Genomic DNA, 21,226 nt, shown 5'->3' with positions numbered 1-21,226 from the left:
TGGAAGAAATGGAAAAATTCCTAGAAATGTATACACTATCAAAACTGAAACAGGAAGAAATATAAAAATTGAACAGACCCATAACCAGTAAGGAAATCAAATTAGTAATCAAAAATCTGTCAAAAAACAAGAGTCCAGGGCAAGATGGCTTTCCAGGGGAATTTTACCAAACATTTCTGGAAGAGTTCACACCTATTCTCTTGAAGCTGTTCCAAAAAATAGAAATGGAAGGAAAACTTCCAAACTGTTTCTATCAAGCCAGCATTACCTTGATTCTAAAACCAGACAGAGACCACTGTAAAAAGGAGAACTTTAGACCAATTTTCCTGATGAACATGGATGCAAAAATCTTCAACAAGATATTAGCCAACAGGATCCAACAATACATTAAAAAAATTATTCACCACGACCACGTGGGATTTGTACCTGGGACGCAGGGCTGGTTCAATATCCACAAAACAATTAACGTGATTCATCACATCAATAAAAGAAAGGACAAGAACCATATGATGCTCTCAAAAGATGCAGAGAAAGCATTTGACAAAATACAGCATCCTTTTTGATAAAAACCCTCAAGAAAGTATGGATAGAAGGAGCATACCTGCAGATCATAAAAGCCATATATGAACTACCCAACACTAATATTATCCTCAATGGGGAAAAACTGACATCTTTCCCCCTAAGGTCAGGAACAAGACAGGGATGTCCATTGTCACCACTGTTATTCAACATAGTATTGGAAGACTTAGCCTCTGTAATCAGACAACACAAAGAAATAAAAGGAATCCAAATCAGCCTGGAGGAGGTCAAACTTTCACTCTTCACAGATGACATGATACTCTACATGGAAAACCCAAAAAATTCCACAAAAAAACTGCTAGAACTGATTCATGAATTCAGTAAAATGGCAGGGTATAAAAATCAATGCACAGAAATCTGTTGAACTTCTATAACAATGAATCAATAGAAAGAGAAATCAAGGAATCAATCCCATTTACAATTGCACCAAAAACCATAAAATACCTGTGAATAAATCTTACCAAAGAGGTGAAAAACCATACACTGAAAATGATAGAAAGCTTATGAAAGAAATTGAAGAAGACACACACAAAAAGGGGAAAATATTCCATGCTCTTGGATAGGAAGAACAAATATCGTTAAAATGTCAATACTACCCAAAGCAATCTACATATTCAATGCAATCCCTATCAAAATAACACAAGCATTCTTCACAGACCTAGAACAAATAATCTTAAAATGTGTATGGAGCCAGAAAAGTCCCAGAATAGCCAAAGCAATCTTGAAAAAGAAAACCAAAGCAGGAGGCATCACAATCTCAGACTTCAAGCTATACTACAAAGCTGTAATCATCAAGACAGTATGGTACTGGCACAAGAACAGATACTCAGATCAATGGAACAGAATAGAGAACCCAGAAATGGACACAAAAACGTATGGCCAACTAATATTTGACAAAGCAAGAAAGAATATCCAATGGAATAAAAACAGTCTCTTCAGCAAGTGGTGCTGGGAAAACTGGACAGGGGCATGCAGAAGAATGAACCTGGACCACTTTCTTACACCATACACAAAAATGAACTCAAACTGGATTAAAGACCTAAACGTAAGACAGGAAGCCATCAAAATCCTCAAGGAGAAAGCAGGCAAAACCTCTTTGATCTTGGCCGCAGCAACTTCTTACTCAGCACGTCTCCAGAAGCAAGGGAAACAAAAACAAAAATGAACTACTGGGACCTCATCAAAATAAAAAGCTTCTGCACAGCGAAGGAAGCAATCAGCAAAACTAAAAGGCAATTGACAGAATGGGGGAAGACATTTGCAAATGACATGTGGTCTTTCTTTCTAATATTGATGTGTTTTATTTTTTTATTGCACAATTTCCTTGGTTAATACCTCAGTACCATGGTAAATAAGCATGGTGAGAGTGGACATAATTGTCTTGTTTTTGATCTTATAAGAAAAGCTTTCAGTCTTTTACCATTAAGTACAATGTTTGCTGTATGTTTTTTTTTTTTAATGTTTTCTTATTTTTCAGAAAGAGTCTGAGCAGGGGAAGGACAGGGAGAGGGGGAGAGAGGTTCTGAAGCGGGCTTTTCTCTGACAGCAGCAAAACCCATGCGCGGCTCAAACTTGAACTGCGAGAATCATAACCTGAGTTTAAGTCAGATGCTCAAATGATTGAGACACCTAGGTGCCCCATGTGTGTTTTATATAAATACTTTTATCAGGCTGAGAAAATTGCCTCTATTCCTAGTTTGCTTAATGTTTTTTTTTTTTTATAATTAAAGAGTGTTGGATTACGTCAAGTGCATTTTCTGTGTCTTTTCTATTAATAGAGTGTATTGCATTGATTCATTTCTCGTATGTTGAATCAATCCTGCATTCCTGGGATAAACCCTAATGGTCATGGTACATAATCTTTTTGATATGCTTCTGGATTTTATATGCTTGTATTTTATTAAGTAGTTTTACATTTATATTCATAACGCATAGTGGGTTTTTTTTTTGTTGTTTTCTTTTCTTTTGATGTCTTTATCTGCTTTTGTATCAGGGTAATACTGGTCTCATATATGAAGTTGGGAAGAGTTACCTTCCTAGTTTTAGAAAGAATTGGTGAAGAATAGGCATTAATTTTTCTTTAAACCTTTTGTAGAACTCATCATTGAAGCCATCTGGGCCTAACCTTTACTTTGTGGGAAGGTATTGAATTAGAGATCCAATCTTTTACTTGTTAAATTTCTACCTATTCGAGTTTTCTATTTCTTCTTTTGTCAGTTTTAATAGTTTGTAAATTTCTAGGAATTTCTCTTACATCTTAACTAATTCATTGTCTTACAGTTATTCATAGTATTCCCTTAGAATTATTTTTATTTCTACAAAGTTAGTAGTAAGGTCCTCTTTTTATTAAATATATTAAATATTTTAACATTTGAGTTTTCTTTCTTTTTCCCAGGTTGGTCTAGCCAAAGGTTTGTCAATTTTGTTGATTTTCTTTAATAACCAAATTTTGGGTTTGTTGATTTTCTCTATTAATTTCCACTTACTATTTCATCTATTTCTGCTAAGAACTAGTGCCCTCCTTAATACCCATCACACATTTAGCCCATCATCCCACCCACCGCCCCTCCATCAATCCTTAGTTTGTTCTCTGTATTTAAGAGTTTCCCATGGTTTGCCTTCCTCGCTGGTTTTATTTTATGTTTTCCTCCCTTCCTCTATGTTCATTTCTTTCGTTTCTTAAACTTTACATATGAGTGAAAATTTAGAATTTCATATATGATGACTTCCTTCTCTCTTGTTTCATTGGCTTTGGCTTTTGATTATGTGTCTAATTGTAGATTTTTTTTTCAAAAAATTTTTTTCCTACTGGGGTTCATTGAGCTTCTTATATTTGAAGAATAATGCTTTTCATCAAATTGAGATTTTTAAAGTTATTTTAAAAATAATATTCCATCTGTAATTTTCCATCCTCTCTTTTTGGGACTTTCATTTTGTGTACATTGGTACACTTGATGGTGTCCCACATGTCTCTGAGGAACTGCTCACTTTTCCTCATTCATTCTATTTTCTGTTTTTGTGGCTAATTTCAATTGTCATCTTTTCAAGTTTAATGATTTTTTTGCCATGTTAATTAGCTCTAGTAAAATTTTCTCCCAATGATTTTTTCTTTTGGTTATTGTAAATTTCAACTGAAGCATTTGTAGATGGCTCCTGTTTTATAATTTATGTCTCTTTTGATATTCTCTATTTGGTTTGAATCAGTTTCATTCTTTTAGGTCTTCAGACATGAAATTTTTAATTTTTGAACAGATTTAAAGTAATTTATTTAAAATCTTGGTTTAGCAAGTCTAATACCTATACTATGTCAGAAACAGTTTCTATTCATTGAGTTTTTACCTGTTTATGAGCTGTACTTTCTAATTTTTTTGAATATCTCATATTTTTGTTGAAAACTGTTTTTTAAACAGTTTTTTACATTTTTATATTTTAAACAATATAATCTAGCAATTCTGGAAGCCTGATTCTCTCTCTCTTTCTCCAGGGCTTAATGATGGCATTGCTTGTTGTCTTAGATACTGTTTATTTGTTTAGTGACTTTACTGAACTAATTCAGCATAGTCTTTTGTATTCTTTATCATGGATGGCCAACAAAGTCTCTACTAGTTTAGCTTGATAGTTAGCAAATGATTGGATAGAGAATTCCTTAAATACCTAAGACAAACAAATGTCCCACTCTTTTCTAAAGAGCTCTGTTGCCTGTAGACATATGTCCTTAACACCCACCCAGGAAGCTTATAACTGCCATAACCTTCACTCCCTGTTTATGCAGAGCCCCAAGGCTAGCCAGAGGTAAGGACTTATGACCTTCTCATGTCTTTCCTGAACATGAACACAGCACTATGCTTGGCAAGTGCATTCCTTCTAGATTCTTAGGAATGTGTCAGAGATTTTCATAGCCTCTATTGACATTTAATTCTTCAGTTTTTCCTTTTAAACTTTTTGGTCAGTCTCTTGTTTCCCTCAACTGTTATCCATTGCTTCAAGCAGATGTATGACACATATACCCTTTTCCCAAGGGAGAATTTTAGCATGGAGTAATCAATAAAGACAAGCGTTTTGAGTCAGAGAACCGACACACATGTCAAATAATGACAGTTGCTTGGAAACTAAACTGTTCTGCTAACTCAAGGCTACTAATGGCCTGGGGAGGAGTAATGTATTTAGAAAAAGTTAAAATGCCACACAATTGCTGTTATTAACAACATTTAGCTGTTTTTATCCTAAAAATGCTCCCTGGATTGATGCAAACCTCTAGCTATTTAATTTTATTTTGGAAAACAGTTGATTTTTGTTTGTTTGTTTGTAAAAAAAAGTTGATTTTTATTTTATTTTTTTTTTCAGTACCAATAACTTTTTATTTATTCATTGGATTTTCCCAGGGTAAAAAGAGAAGGGAAAAGGGTCAGCATGTGTATTAAAAAACAATAGCAGGTGGGGAAAGGAAGTACCCGGCACAGCAAAATCAACCACATAAACACCCCCCAGAGATGGAGTCACTAAAGCCCAAGGGGGCTCAGTCTCCTGCAGTTCAAGAAATGAGGGGAAGGGATCAGGGAAAGAACAGATAGGTACAAGCTTTCCTACCCCAACCCACCCCCATAAGTTCAAGATTTCACACAAAGCTTTGGTTTCTAGCAGTAAACATGGAGTTACATTTGTTCATCTCCTATTAAACAATCTTGTGGCCACTTTGACATAAGTTTCTTGCACCTGCATAAAAGTTCCTGAGTGACTTGGATTATACATTCATCTTCCCTTTCTTGGTCTCCAGACCCTATTTCTACATGGAAGGCCCCCCTCATTGCTTTTGCTTCTCTCTACCCTAAGATTAGAGATTAAAGTAGGGTTGATCCATTCAAATACAAGTGTATTGGTATGAATCACATCAAGGAATGGTCTTGACACAAGATATTAGGAACAAGGGATGGAGTGTTTATAGCTTTTTCAGGGTTTAAAGGTATATGTGGGAGGGGGGCTGTTTTGGGGAGGGGGATAGGGTAGGAGTCAAGTTTTTAGAATAAAAGATCTGGTCCAAAATAGGAAATAGGGGAAGGAAACACAAAAGAAAGGATGGTTCAAGACCACCACACTTTAAGAGGGGTCACCAAGCTATGTTCCAGATTCTCTTCTTGGTGCAGAATAAAAAAGTTGATTTTTAAAAACTTTGCCAGTTATTTTATTGATTTTGTAGAGAAGTAAATACCCAGAAGTCATAACTGTACCATTTCCACTGACATCACCCATAGCCACCTTCTTTGTAATACTTCCTAAATCTCTCTCAAGAAAATTAATAGCTAAATTTCATAAGTTATTAAAAGCAAAATATGTCTTTTTAATCCATGTTGAAAGATGCTCAGGACTATAGCTACACATTTATTAGAGGCCTATGAATCCTGGCTTAAGCTTGCCTTAGAAAGATGTGAAGGATGACCAGGTAACACCCAACTTTTCAGCATCATAAGAAAAGTGTTGAGACAGGTCCAGGTATGGACCTGACTGACCTTTACTTACTTTCTCCTACTTAGCTTTCTTTATTACTTACTAATTTCTCCAGAGCATTCAACTGTTCACTCAAGGGTACCAGGGCCCTTGACTGGTCTCCCTTTTCCTTGCAGACTCTTCCAAGTCACTCAAGACTAAGACTGAGACACCTACAACAATGCAATCTCCCTTGAAAGGTGAGTTTTACTATGGTTCTGTGGGTGCAATAGAGGTCTGAAATGATGTCATGGAAACCAAAGAAGAAGGTTCAATGCCATTATATTTGTAATAAGAGGTTACTGGGTTCCTCAGAGAAAACATAGCAATAACAGAATGGAAATAAAAGAAAGGGAGAAATGATTAAAATGTTGTGAAGAAGTGGAATAATGAATATGTATATTCTTCTTTGTGAGAACATCTGAGGCAAAAGTAAGAAAAGAGAGTACTCATGTTGGAAAAGAGAAAACTCTGACTTATGTTTTGCTCCTAATCTGACTTTCTGTGGGACTTTGGATATGTTGCCCACCCTCCATGGGCCTCTTCCCACCACCAACAGTAAGAAACTAAGATACATCATCTCATAGTGCCAGTGGTCAATTCCTTTCCAGGAATTCTGGAAAGCTCAGAATAAATTCCCAGTGAAGGTACCCAAACTTTTCAGCCACGCTTTGCCTCATAGTTCTTGGATGGAAGAGAGGCCTCTGATCCTAATACCTTGTTCTTATAGTAACATCTACAGTGACCTCATTTTGGAAGTGGACCACTGAAGTGGATGGCTACTCTGGGGACACCAGTGCTGAACCAGGTAAGGAAATGGACAGGACTTCTATCCTTCCTTCTTGGCTCTGAACTTTGCAACTGAAACTTTTCATAATACACACTATTCTGTGGCATTCAACTCTTCAAACGAATGCTGCACAATGGTCAAAGGCCCTGGAGATGAGCTTAATGGGTGGGATGGGGAGGAACAGATGCAGATTCAGTAATGAGTCAGAGTGTGGTTAAGTGGTAGTTGTGTTTTTAGCTGGTTTACTGTTGTCATAGTAATACACCTCCCAAACACTCTAAGCAAGAATAGGAATTGGACTATGACCTTAGCCAGCTCTCTTAGGGATATAGGTATTGGATCATATAAGGATAATGTGAGGGCCTCGTTACTTGAGCTCTTAACCAGGGCTCACCAAGAAGCTTGTAGCTGATTTCTGAGTTCTCAAGAGTTTCAAGGATCCCTAAGTCATGGTATCAAAGATCCAAACCCCGAAGAGAAGCTTGTTTTCCCTGGAACTTAGTCAGCTTGTTTGCACTGGTATGACTGCATTGATTGTTAAAATAATGAAATATAGGGGCGCCTGGGTGGCTCAGTCAGTTAAGCGTCTGACTTCACCTCAGATCATGATCTCATGGTCCGTGGTTTCATGCCCCGCATCCGGCTTTGTGCTGACAGCTCAGAGCCTGGAGCTTGCTTCAGATTCTGTGTCTCTGTATCTCTCTGTCCTTCCCCTGCTTTCTCTTTCTCTCTTTCTCTCTCAAAAAGAAATCAGTGATATTTTTTTTCAAAAAATAATGAAATGCGTTCATACTACTTGATAATTAGCTACTTCCCTTAATAATCGAGATCCCCATTATCAGCAGAGCTGCCCTCACTTATCCCTTAGAACTCTCCAGACCACACATTGTCCTGCAACAAAAGTGTGTAGTAGAGACCCCAAGTTTATAGTAAACATCTATTTCAATTAGCTGATGCTAAATAGTGACGACTGTCACTATTGGTCTCATTCTCTGATTGTATACCGTTAATGGTGGACTTCTTAATGCCCATATACTTCTCCCCTTTTGGCTGCACAACATTTTATCTTTAAGCATAGCCCAAAGCTGTTTTGTGGGCTACTTTTGAATTGCCACCTTTGGTTTGAAGGTTTCCATATTGCATGGCTTTTGCAGGGCAACATCCAATAAGACAAGGGAGATGAGAAGATAATTTTTGGAGAGTTATTTTGATAAAATGAGAAGATAACCCCAAGGGAATGGAAATTTTCAGATATTGGGTGTGTGCATTGCATCCTCTATCAAGTTTTGTTCTTGTTGTTGTTTTGTTTGTTTTTGTTTTTGTTTTTACTACTTGATTCCCTCCAAGGGAGATTCTTCCTTCAATCTCTAACAGTTTATAGCTTGGGTTCTCTTATTCCATCCTAAAGCATCAGAATACACATTCTTCTCAAGTGCACATGGAACATTCTCCAAAGTAGATCACATACTAGGTCACAAACCAGGCCTCAACAAGAACAAAAAGACTGAGATCATACCATGCATATTTTCTGACGACAGCACTATGAAACTTGAAGTTAACCACAAGAAAAAATTGGAAAAACTGCAAATACATGGAGATTAAACAACATGCTACTGTAGAATGAATAGGTTAAGAAAGAAATCAAGGAAGAAATTTTTTTAATACATGGAAACAAATGAAAATGAAAACACAATGGTCTAAAACTTTTGGGATGCAGCAAAGGTGATGATAAGAGGGAAGTATATAGAAATACAGGCCTGCCTCAAGAAGCAAGAAAAATCTAAAACAACCTAACCTTACACCTAAAGGAGCTAGAAAAATAACAACAATGAAGCCTAAAACCAGAAGTAGTAGGGAAATAATAAAAATTAGAGCAGAAATACATGATATAGAAATTAAAACAACCAAACAAAAACAGTAGAACAGATCAATGAAACCAGGAGATGGTTCCTTGAAAGAATCAATAAAATTGATAAACCTCTAGCCATACTTATTAAAAAGAAGACAGAAAGGACCCAAATAAATAAAATCACAAATGAAAGAGGAGAGATAACAACCAACGCCACAAAAATAAAATTATAGGAGAATATTATGAAAAATTGCATGTTAACAAATTGAACAATCTGGAAGAAATGGAGAATCAAAAAATCAAAGAAATACAGCTTGGATTCTCTCAGCTTCAATCACAGTTCTGGGGACCACAAATACTAGATGTTTTTATTTTATTTTTTAATTCAAGTATAATTAACACACAGTGTTATATTAGTTTCAAGTATACAATGTAATGATTCAACAATTCTATACACTGCTGAGCACTCATCACGGTAAGTGTACTCCTAATCCCCTTCACTTATTTTACCTATCCCTCCACCCACCTCCCCTATGACAATCACCAGTTTGTTCTCTATATTTGAGTGTTTTTGTTGTTTCTTATTCTATTTGTTTCATTTCTTACTTAAATTCCACGTATGAGTAAAGTTATGTGTTATTTGTCTGTCTCTGACTTACTTATTTCACTTAGCATTATATCTTCTAGATCTATTTTATTCAAATGAAAAGATAGTACTTTTTATAGGTGAGTAATATTACAGAGAGAGAGCACAAGTGGGGGAAGGACAGAGAGAGAGGGTGAGAGAGAATCCCAGACTCCATGCTGTCAGCACAGAGCATAATACGTGCTTGATCATATGAACCATGAGATCATGACCTGAGCTGAAATCAAGAGTCAGATGCTTAACCAACTCAGCCATCCAATGCCCAATATTCCAGATTTATAAGACAAAATATTTTAGGGTCTGGTAAAAATAAAGCCAGTTGTAATCCTAAGGATAATTGAGTTTCTTTCTCTACCCCTCTCTATCCACTGATCTCACCCCTTAGATTCAGAATATTGTAGCTATAAGTGCATTATACATTATATAATCTTTTCACTAAACTTACGGGAAAACTAATACATACTCAATAATTTGACTAAAGTCACTATAATTTATTTTTCTAAGATGTCTATAAAAATAAGTGCCTCAAACTTAGTGCCTTAAAATAACACAAATCTATTATCATACACTTCTGGTGATCAGACGTTTGACACATTGAGCTAAGATCAAGGTATCAGAAGGGCTGTGTTTTTTTCTGGAGTTTTTGGGGAAAAATTAGTTTCTTTTTTTTTCTAGCTTCTAGAAGCTGCTCACATTCCTTGGATCTTGATCTCCTTCCACCATTTTCAAAACTAGCAATGCAGCATCCTCAAGTCTCTCTCTAATTCTGACCTCTTTTGCTTCCTCAACTTTTTAAAAATTTATTTATTTATTTTGAGGGAGAGAGAGAACATGAGCAGAGTAGGGGCAGAGAGAGGGGAAAGGAAAAGAATCCCAGGTTGTCTCTGCAGTATCAGCGCAGAGCCTGATGTGGGGCTTGAACTCACTAACTGTAAGATCATGACTTGAGCTAAAATCAAGAGCTGGTTGCTTAGCTGACTGAACCACCCAGGTGCCCCACCCCTCTTTAACTTTTAAAAGACTGATTACATTGAGCCCACCAAGGTAATTCAAAATAATATCCCCATCTCATGGTCAGCTAATTAGCAACTTTAAATATATCTGCAACCTTAATTCTTCCTTACAATTTAAAATTCTCACAAGTTCTGGGGATTTGGATGTGGACATTTTTGGAGAACTATTATTCTGCCTACCACAGTCACACAGCAAGGAAATAACAGATCCAGGACTAAAAGCCCAGTCCAGTGGTTTCCTTCAGCTTATAGGCATAATTGGGATAGTTAACTCAGGAGACTCTAGAAATATGTTTTGAGGAAAAAGAAATCTGAGTACTTGCCCAGAAAGTGTGAAGAAAATAATTCTTTTGGCTAGACATAATTGACCAGAGTATCAATTAGGTAGCATTTTGTGAAGTGGGGAAGTCAAGGTACTATTTTCCTTTAAGAGAATGTGAAAATATCTTGTCTTGGCCCCCGGGAAAGCCTAGATGACTAGTTCAAATGCCCAAGCCAATCAGCCATCAGTTAGTGGGCTTGGAAGATTGTATTTATACATGGAGTCTCTCGCCTCTCTCAACTCTTTCTCGTAGGTCTCGGGTCTTGTCTCTCTGAATAGAAAATAAAGCCATGAGAAAATTAAAAATGGAAAAGAAAATGTTATGGCGGGGTGCCTGGTTGGCTAGTTGGTTAAGTGGCTGAGTCTTGATTTCAGCTCAGGTAATGATCTCACGGTTTGTGCTTTTCAGCCCCACATCAGGCTCTGTGCTCACAATGCAGAGCCTCCTTCAGATCCACTGTTTCCTTCTCTCTTTCCCTCACCCACTACTGCTCTCTCTCTCTCAAAAATAAATGAATGTTTAAAAAAATAAAAAATTAAAAAAATTTATCGGCTGGTTGGGCTGTTCCTTGGAGTTTCTGTTTTTAAACTCATTTTCAACCATATACTTCTTGGTTTTGTTTTGCCTCCTAGGAAAGGGCCTACCTACCTTTTCCATAATTCTCATCATTTCCCTGTGCTGTATGATGGTCTCCATCCTGGCTTATGTCATGCTCTGCCGGAAGACATCCCAACAAGGTCAGTTATGAATATAACTGAGTGGCTTTTGCTCATTAATTCATTCTGATAGTATAGTTAAGCATAAATTCTGTACCAGCCACTGTGATAGGCACTTCAAAGAGCTCCCAGCCTAGAGTGGGAGTGAGAAAAGGAGTGTATGGAGATAGATATGCAAGCCAACAATGACAAGATCATGTGTGGAAGTTAATTCAGAAATCTTTGTTAACTAGCTTAATGAAAAGCCATCACTGTAATGGTTTGTCTCATGAGGATGCAAGAGAAATGGAAGTCACAATCCTTGGCTTCAAGTTTCTTACAATTTATTTAGAAGATTCAAAGTAGAAATATGAAGTTTATCAATAATCATACATAACAATAAAGGTTATAGACTCAAAGCCTGGAGAATATAATCAATGATAAGGTTTCCAGAGGAAAGGAGAGTCAGTTAAGGCTGAAGAGATTAGCAAGAACTTTTAGGAGGCGGTGGGACTTAGACTAGGCCTTGGAGGATGAAAAAAAAATTAGAAGGCAGTATTCCAGGAAGAAGGAATTACATGAGCAAAGGTGCAAAAGCTTACAAGATGACGGTGAGTGGGGCCATCAATGTAGAAAATTCAGAGGAGAAATTCAGGAGAAAAGGAAATTTTATTATTGATAACAGAGTATCTTAAATAACAGGCTAAGGAATTTGGAAATTTTTTCTCTAGGCCTTCCAAAGGAACTAAAATCAGCAATTTTTTTAAAAAAAATAAATGGATGACATCATGGAGGTGCAGTTGTCAGGGCCATTTAATAACTGTGAGCCAACAGAGGAGTAAAAAGGGAATTTGGATGTTGATTTCTAAGTAAAATCTAGTTACACCTCAATGCCTGCTGCACTGGCCATTTTGCCTAACATTAGTGTGTCTTTTTCTCCATAGAAGCTTCTATTCCCAAGTAGCCTAGTTTCCACCATGAGTTTCTGCAGCCAAAGAGGAGAAGGTAACCTGAGTATTTCCTTCTCCTGGATCTTAAGTATAAGCTCAGGTCTTGGCCAGTCAGGGTGGCTATGACCCATGAGGCTGAACTTGGAAGTAGAGATAACTCAAGTAGCCACAAATCCCAGTGAAAACAACATTCATCATAGTCTCAATGAGATTAGGTGTAAACTGTAAACATATTAGGTTGTTTCCCACACAAAAGCCTTATAGGGCTGTTCATGGCCCAGGGAATAGAAGTCAAAATTTGAATTCCATTCAAGGCCCTCTCTGATGTGGCTTTAGCCTATTTTCTTGACCCCCATCACTCCTTAATTTCATTTCCAATCACTGGGCTCAAATAGGCAAATATGCCACATACACCTAATGCCTCTATGCTTTTTCCCTTCTGGATTGCCTTCTCATGATTGCCTTCCCAGAATTTCTATTTTTATCTCTCTATGATGGAGATAGCCCTAGGCCATTAATTCAATTTAACATGTGAATACTATGTGCCAAAGTGTGGACATATAAAAAATGAAATAGATAACACCTGTGGTATGGGAGCTATCAGGCCAGTGGGGCAGGTAAGACATGGAAACACAGGGCTGTATCACAAAGCAGAGGACCTGTGGCATGCTCTGTTTTCTTTCTTGTGTTTGAATGCATGCATTCCCAGTTGCATTCTTGAAAGTTTATAAACTCCTAGAGGGAAGTACCAAGAAACATCCATGTTTGTATCAGGTTATAGAGCCTTTAAGCCTGCACGGACTGCAGATAGTTCTCCTCCACAGACACTAGGGGGAAATGTTGACCTACTTCAGGATTTTTTCTGAGTGCAGAGTGGAGATGAGTGCATTTGGAAATGGCTTAGGCCATGGTGCCTGAGAGGCTAACTTAGCCCCTTCTGCCTGGGCCCTGGCCTGGCCAAGTTTTCACAAAAATTCCCTGGGGATCTTTGGCAAGATTTCTGGGTTGAGAGTGGGTCCAGCTCTAGTGTTCCTTTCTCTACCACACCAAGCAACTGTTCCAGCCCAATGTCCTGAACCAGAGTATACCAAAGAGGATAGTAACAAAGTGTACTTACTCTTCCTTTCTCTGAGAAATCTGTATCCCTGTGTTTCAGTTTATCTTCCCAATACCTCCCAATGGAGATATCTCTTTTTGTCTCTCCTTCCATCATTCTTTGGTAACCAGTGTCCATGTTTGGCCCTTGTCCACTCCCCATGGAGACTTCTGACTTGATTTCTTCTTTTCTAGAGCACGTCTATGAAGTGGCCAGGTAAGATTACCTCTGCTTTTCCATCTTCTGACACCTTCCCTGCCCTCATTCTGTTTGTCACTGGCATGGAGGAAAGAGAGGTTGGCACAAACCCAATTCTAAGCCCAGAGACCTTCAGGGTCAGGGAATAGCTTTCTTCCCCTTCTGAAGCACCTCCAGAGGTTCTTTCTTGGCCCACTGATGACATGGAATAATCCAGGCCCACCAGCTCCTGTTCCCAGAATCTCTTAGTAACAAGAGCCTAAGGGTCAGTTGGCAAGAATTGGGGCAGAAGTGTGGGAAACTAGAGTCCCAGCTTCAAGCCCCTTTTTATGTGTGGTGGGATCTTGGGCCACAGGGCACATTCCAGGGAGGACAGCAATTCTGGTGAAACCTGGAGAGTGGCTATTTTCACAAGTGACTGCTCCAGTGAAGAGCCATCTTCCCAGACTCCGGGCAATGACTACTCTGACGATCCCTGCTTGGGCCAGGAGCACCAGATCATCGCCCAGATCAATGGTGACTATTCTCGCTTGCTGCACACAGTTCCTCCAGATTATGAGCTTTTGACCACCAAAAAGCACCTGGTAGGCCATGGTCTGCTGACATAATTGCCTAGTCAGCCCCTGAATTCTGCACAGCCATCCTCCCTGCTACTTCCATTCCTGGATAGCCCAATGGGTCTTTCATCACTGAAGTTCTAAGAGTGACTGGCTTTGCCCAAGAAGTTATATGCACTTCAAGCAAGCCTGCTGCTGGGTCATGTCTTAGACCCTTCTATTATCCCTTCTGCTTCTTCTCTTCAAACACCAGAGGGAAGTTCCGATAGCACTAAGACGTGGTCATCATGCTTCCAGACACCACACAGCTTTGGTCTCTTGCCACCAGAAGACCAGAGGGAAATGCAGCTTTGCCTGCTTGGGGGATCGGTTGTGTCCAGGATCACTTCCCTTTCTTCAGGGCCAGATACCTTTTTGTGTAACAAGCTAGGGTTAAGTTTTGCTCCTGAGCTGTGAGTCTAGTGCTCTGGTATTCTTTTGGTGCTCAATAAATATCAAATCATGATAGCAACCTTGGTTATATTGGTCTTCTCTCGAGTACCTATCAAGTGATTAAAATGAGACTGGTTGAGATGTTTGGGGACTTGGAATTATGAATAGTACTTTTTCTTTTTTTTTTTTTGTCTTTCTCTTTCCCACACATACCATCTTTACTTTACTTCAGATGTGGGCCCACCTGGGACACAATGAATATTTGGCAAATTCGTATTCAACTATCTTCCATTCCCTTCCCTGTTATCCTGCCAACTCCATTTGGATGACTCTCTTAAGTCAATTGGAAACCTGAAAATGAGGGACCCCCTCTTCTGTTTCAGGGGACTGTGGAATCAGAGATGAAAGGCTCCATTTATTTCCAAAGTATGAATACACCACCCTCAAAGATTTCTACCTCCTGGAATCCTGAAATCTTTGCAGTAGTTGTCTTCATCATAAGTCATCCCTATACTCTGGTCTTCTTACAATGTGGGGGTCCAAGCAAATAAATATTTTTCTTCAAGCACAAATGAGAACTAGGAGTGTGTGTGTGTGTGTGTGTGTGCGCGTGCGTGCGCGCTCATGCCTACATGCATGCATGTGTTTGACAATTTGTATGTGTGAACGCATGCATACACCTTTATTTCAATCTCTTCTATGAGGACCTGTTCTAGGTTGACTCAACACTTCTTCCTTTTCTTCATGTAATTCATGTCAAATAAACTTCTTTGCTCTTCATGGAAGCTGTTTTTGACACTTTGGGTTCTAATGCAGCCCAAGGTCAGCTCAGGTTTCACCAGGAGATTCTCTTTTGGGATGATTACAGAAGTCAAAATAGTACACAGAAGTGAACAAGAATTATTCCTTTGCTTCACCACCATCAACCTGCCAAGTCCATGGTCAAAACCTCAGCATTTTCTTCATCCTCATATGCCAGCTTCACATAGCTGGTGAAAGGAGCAACTTATTCTTCCCCATCATGCTTACAAGCCTCTGAAACAGGGACCCACCCAGTGGAAACCTCAGCTTCCTTCATGAAACAGCTGTTTCCAGACCCTTAGGCTCAGAAAAAAAGCCATTATTCTCTTCCTACTACCCTTAGAGAAATAAATGATTGGAGTTAGGAAGACAATCCTAATTGCATGTCAGTTAATAAAAAGATCCTCAGTGGTGCCTGGGTGGCTCAGTCAGTTGAGCACCCAACTCTTGATTTCAGCTCAGGTCATGGTCCCAGAATTGTAGGATTGAGCCCCAAGTCGGTGTCCTTGCTGAGCATGGAACCTGTTTGAGTTTCTCTCTCTCTCTCTCTATCTCTCTCTCTCTCTCTGTCTCTTTACCTCTTCCCCTCTCCCCCACTTGTGAATGTTATTTCTCTCTCTAAAATAAAAATAAGTGTAATGGGGTGCCTGGGTGGCTCAGTCAGTTGAGTGTCCAACTTTGGCTCAGCACAATCTTACAGTTTTGTGGGCTTAAGCCCCATGTCAGACTTTGTGCTGACAGCATGGAGTCTGCTTCAGATTTTATCTCCCTCTCTCTCTGCTCCTCCCCAGCTTGCTCTCACTCTCTATCAAAAATAAACATTGAAAAAAGTTTTAAAAAATTAAAAACACAAGCAAAGTAAATTAATAAAAGGATTCCCAAACCCAGGAACACTCCCCTGCTACTCCCATAGAAGCTATGATTTCCAAAGGATATCTCAAAGTCTCTTATCTTAGAAATCTTGGAGATTATTAATTTTAATTCTCCCATATTACATATGAGGAAATACATCCTAGAGAGGAACATGACAGTATAAAATCACATACATCAAGTCAGTGATAGAGGAGAGACCAGAAAACAGGCCTGTGAACTGTTAGGATCATATATTCATTGCAGTAGGAATCATCTTTGCCCCAAAACTAATATTTTTTTTCCATACAAGACAAGTCAGTAAGAGAGTCATAGGTACAGGGTTATCTCAAAACTGTAGGATAGGCTAAACAAACATGGGATGATAACAGAATTTGTCTTAGGCAGATAGCCATTCAGGGAAAGCTGGAAGAGAGAGAAAAAAAAAAAACAGATCTCCAAAAGAGAGACAGAAGATATGGAGTCCCTCTAGGGCATTTTCCCAGATTCTGACCAAGAGATGGCCCGGGGGGGGGGGGGGAATCCACAATTAGATAGGAATAAAAAATGCTTCATTCTGTAAATCTTTCTACTTGAGATTTCCAATGCAACATTAGAAAATTAAAGACACTGAAAATTCTGCAATAAAACACCTGTATAACTTTGAGTTACCAAATAATTTCAAAACATATTTGTCCTCTGAGCATATGTTTTTGCTTTTCCATTTCAGTCCTTGACCCTATTTCTCAGGAGGAAAATCCCTCAATGTTGATTATTACCTCACATATCCTATAGCATTATGGTGACCACAGTTTAATTTTTTTCACAAATTTCTGAATAGCATCTTGACCCAAATCCAAGGATAATAGTCTAGTAGAAAGTCAATCAGTAAAGATGTATTATTTTCTGCAACCAGAGCTACTGGATGTAGGGATAGAAAGGGGAGACAGCAATTCAAGAAAACAGTATTTTCCTCACAATTTCATGGGGGGAATTAAAAATATCCACTGCAAAAGTTTATTAATAATTCAAGAGGTGCCATTGGACAATAGAAGAAATGGGTACATACAAGGGCTAAGGCAAGGTGTGTTCTTCAAATGAAGAAGAAAAAAAGTGTAGGTTGACTTTCAAAAGTCCTTGGAGAGACTGGAATTTTTCTGAGCTAGAAGTATGAGAAATAATTGAGTAGGCAGAAAAAAATAGATAAAGTATTACCAGAAGGAGAAAAGACATGAAGAAGAAGAGAAAGATAAGGTCAAAGTGTGTCTAGAAGCCAAGACTGAGTGTCAGGAAAGTGGGTTTCTAAGCCCTATCATGAAGCTTGTGTGAGAATTCTGGTGTCCTTTCTAGGAGACTCTCTAAGAGGAATGTGAAGAAAAAAAATACAAATCAAAGAGCACTTCCATCCCTGGATTCCATATACCTTTTCAAGACCATTATGTCCTGCTTGGGCTCTGACAATGTGTGTAGAAACATTCCAGATCTGTGGCTTCAAGAGTTGCCTCACTTTTCCCCTGGCACCCTCAGATACAATGCTTCAGTTCCCTCAAGTCACTGAAAATAACTTGTGAAAGTTTAGTTTGTGTTTGGAGAGTGATCTTGTATTCAGCTGGCAATTTGTTTGTTGTATCCCAACTGCCCTGGCTTGGAGCTGTTAGGCATATGCCGCACTTGGGGTATTTGACAAACTGACACTCTACCACATGGAGTGTCCAACTCAGCTTGTCAAATACACGGAGTGTGGCACTGCAGGAGGCCAGGTCAGGAGCTTCAGTGAGGAGGCAAGATCTTCCTGGGAGATATGGCCCTGGAGGGAATGAAAGAAAAAGGAGTCACACCCTGAGCCCCAGAGAAATTTCAAAGGCTAAGGACTAGCAGAAACATCAGAATAAGGAAGTGAGCAAAAACAGGCATAAGTCTCCCAACCAGAAGATGGATCCTTAAGGGAAGCCCAGCTGGGACTGCAGATGAGGCCCCAGTGCTCACCCAGAGGTCCTCGGGCTATAGCTTTAGCATTCCTTGGAGTTCCAAGCTTCAGTTGGCTCCTATATGCATAAGGGAGAGAATTTGGTCATTGTCCTGCTTCTCTGACCTCAGGAAAAGACTAGGCCCCAGATTAGTATCCATGAGCCCCCCCACTCACTTTCCAATGTCCCACAGTCTTGTGGGTATGAACATAGACTTTGAGGTTAAACATGGGCTTAAATTTTGACTGTCATTAAGTAGCTGGGAAACCTCAGATAAATTATCTCGTCTCTCTGAGCTACAGTTTTCCACATCCACAAAATGGGTTTGAGTACCTACATAATAAGTTATTGTGAGAATGGCATGAGTTAATGTATGCAAAGCCTTTAGTTCAGTATTTGATATTCAAAAAATGGTGGTTGTGCTATTGAGAGGGAAAGCAAGGGCCAGTGACAATTGATTTAACAGGATCAGGCTAGATGAAACAGGACTGTTGTATGGCTTCAGCCTTGCCTAACATGGGCCCCCTTGTCCCATCAGGACTCACGAATGGAAGCTATAAACGAAACATCATCTAGTCTTACCCACTCATATTATAAATGAGGAAATGAAGGTTAATATTGAAGAAGAAAGTAGCTGCAGGTTATACAAGTTGTTCATAGTTTAGGGCTATGCCTTATATCACCTCATTGTGCCTTTCAGCTTTCCTCATTGTTTCTTTTAGCTCTCTGCCCTGTATATCTCTCTCTCTCCAGGAAAAGGGAGACACGTCCACAATGATGGCAAAAGACAAGCAGTAGATGTGGCAGTGAGGCATTGGTATCTTTCAATCCACAACCATTAGGGAAATAAGGAAGCTGTTAGGAACATGGTCATGTCTGGAATTTACAGAGTAATTCCCTTGGCAACACGCAGATCTTGTTGATAAAAAAAAAATCCAGGTTGTCTGTGTCAAATGCTTCAACTTTCCAGCTGTGGCAGTTGATCTGTGAGAAATTAGCTGGCTCATATTAAATACTGGTATGACAAGTGGCAAACATTACAAGATTGTCAGGAATAGAAAAGTACCCCATGAGGCCAGAAGGCCCTATTTGAGCTAAGACAAGGCAGAGGGACTTGTCTTTTAGGAACAACAATATTTTTTAAATATTATTTCCTTTAGTTTAATAGATGTTGATGAGAGGATAACATGCTTCTCCAATTTGAAATATAGGAGTGACTTTAAATACAAGTCTATAAACAATTTTCTCCATCCCCTTATTTCCCATACCAGTCAATTCATCCCAAGCCACCCAGAGCAGCAAAAGCAACAATCTTGGTCACCATATACAGTATAGTGGGAAAAATCAGACAAATTTGGATTCTAATGCTGCCTTGAGTACCAACTAGCCAATCATGGCATTGGGAAAATCTTTCTTTGAGCTTCAGTTGTCTTCTTTGGAAATGGGAATAAGAAGACTTACCTGGCAGAATTGTTAGGAAAGTTTTCTCAGCTTTTCAGAGCTTCCCATATAGGAGCTAATAGGCACTGTGGCTCAGTCCCTGGAGTTGTGGGTGGAGGCCAGCCAAGAAAGTTGATTAATAGAGCTTGCATTCACGGTGGCAAGACAGAACTGGACTCATGTCCAGAAAGCTCTATCATTACCCTCATTGGCTACCGGCTCCCGTGAGAAGACCTGGATAAACTGGAGGTGCCTGTAGCCTCGTGAAACCTCTTTCTGACTTCATCAGAGAGAGAAAGAGAGAGAGAGAAATATGAAGTGGCTAAATATTCCTTCTTAGTATACTCGAAATTGAAGAGCCTTATAGACCATGTCACCTCAATATTAATGGAAGGAGTCAGTGGCTGAGCTGAAACCAGATAGGTTTTATTCCCACTCTTGATGTTCTAGTGCATGCCTCTCCAAATGAGTGTATATAAGAAAAACAGGTTCAAATTGAGAAAGGCTTGCCAAACCCATGGGAAGAAAATGTGAATATCGACATAGAGGTATTAAGGAACTCTGAAAGCTCTTCTCTTAGTGTGTCATACTACACAAAATAAAATCATTTGCCCCTAATCTACCCTAGCAGGGCTAACACAACAAGCAGCAGGATGTATCCTGCTTCTGAACCAGTTGGACCTCCTCATACTGGAAGCAGTCTGGATTTTTTTAGACATGGTTTAATCCCCTCATTCAGCCCCACCCAGATATATTTATTCAGCATCTCTCTTACGTCTTTCTCAACAGAGGGTCGACAACCATAAAAATAAGGGATATAAAAACTAAATGAGCCTCTAGACACTATTCGTCTAATATTTCCCTTCCTTTTCTTTGCATAAGAGGCCAAAAATGTGTTCTAGAAAGGTGAGAGGACTTATCAAAGATACATAGTGCGTAAATGGCAAATTCAAGACTGCTATTCAAATTTCCTGACCCATGATTCCAAAGAACACTCCATTTCCAAGTGGCTAGCTCATAAACAATGTTTTTGAGGAAGAAATGTTATCTTTCCTTCTCACCATTAGAATTTTCAAGATAGAAAACCAATGGGAACCTTCTTCTCACCCACCCTTCACTCAGAATCCCTGAGGAGAGTCCAAAGAGAATAGGGTAGGTAGGTCCAAGCCACCTTTGGACCTCCCCCAGCTTGGGAATCCAAGCAGGGAGGGAAAATGGATATTATACCTGTTACTGGAGTTGTGCCTTGGTCTTGGAGGAGGCAAAGGTTCCCTGATGATGAGCCAAACTGCAGTGGCCAGAGGTAACTGGGCTTTTTGCCTGGGGCAGGAACGTCGTGTGTTTTGAAGGGTCCTTGATGTCTTCAAGAGGAAACATAAATGAGGAAGTTAAGGCTGAGGTTAACCAACGGAAATCTGGGTGAAAAATGACAAAACAGTGCTATTGTGAAAGGGTCCATTACTGCAGCAACAGTTCCCACTGCCATGCACCCCCCAGCCCATTTGTAGCTGACATCCTACAGACAATGGTTCTCCAAGCTGCAGACAGTTGAAGCAGAAA

The 21,226-nt window shown here is 39.2% G+C and overlaps 1 protein-coding gene and 1 long non-coding RNA gene across 3 annotated transcripts in view; one reads left to right on the top strand and one right to left on the bottom strand.

The window, feature by feature from the left end:
• Nucleotides 1–15,882, top strand: part of VSIG4 (V-set and immunoglobulin domain containing 4) — a 38,425-nt gene extending 22,543 nt beyond the window's left edge. The window contains exons 4-8 of one of the 2 annotated variants that reach the window (XM_040467035.1): nt 6,198–6,260; nt 6,791–6,868; nt 11,314–11,418; nt 13,617–13,638; nt 14,993–15,882. In XM_040467035.1, the coding sequence (XP_040322969.1) occupies nt 6,198–6,260; nt 6,791–6,868; nt 11,314–11,418; nt 13,617–13,638; nt 14,993–15,014 (290 nt within the window). In that variant the 3' untranslated portion in view covers nt 15,015–15,882. Of the gene's footprint in view, nt 1–6,197; nt 6,261–6,790; nt 6,869–11,313; nt 11,419–13,616; nt 13,639–13,975; nt 14,689–14,992 lie in introns of those variants that run through there. The other variant, XM_040467034.1, reaches the window with a different exon arrangement.
• A 480-nt stretch (nt 15,883–16,362) lies between these two features.
• LOC121024796 (uncharacterized) lies at nt 16,363–21,006 on the bottom strand. Its single transcript, XR_005787818.1, has 4 exons — nt 20,894–21,006; nt 19,688–19,946; nt 18,246–18,304; nt 16,363–18,066 (listed from the first exon to the last, which is right to left on the bottom strand). It is a non-coding gene; the product is annotated as an uncharacterized LOC121024796 (long non-coding RNA).
• Nucleotides 21,007–21,226: the final 220 nt, after the last annotated feature.

Source organism: Herpailurus yagouaroundi, unplaced genomic scaffold (assembly GCF_014898765.1).
Source record: "Herpailurus yagouaroundi ecotype Mexico unplaced genomic scaffold, PumYag 67172, whole genome shotgun sequence".
NCBI lineage: Eukaryota > Metazoa > Chordata > Mammalia > Carnivora > Felidae > Herpailurus > Herpailurus yagouaroundi.
The sequence above is the reverse complement of the archived record's forward strand: the minus strand, read 5'-3'. Positions and strand labels throughout refer to the sequence as shown.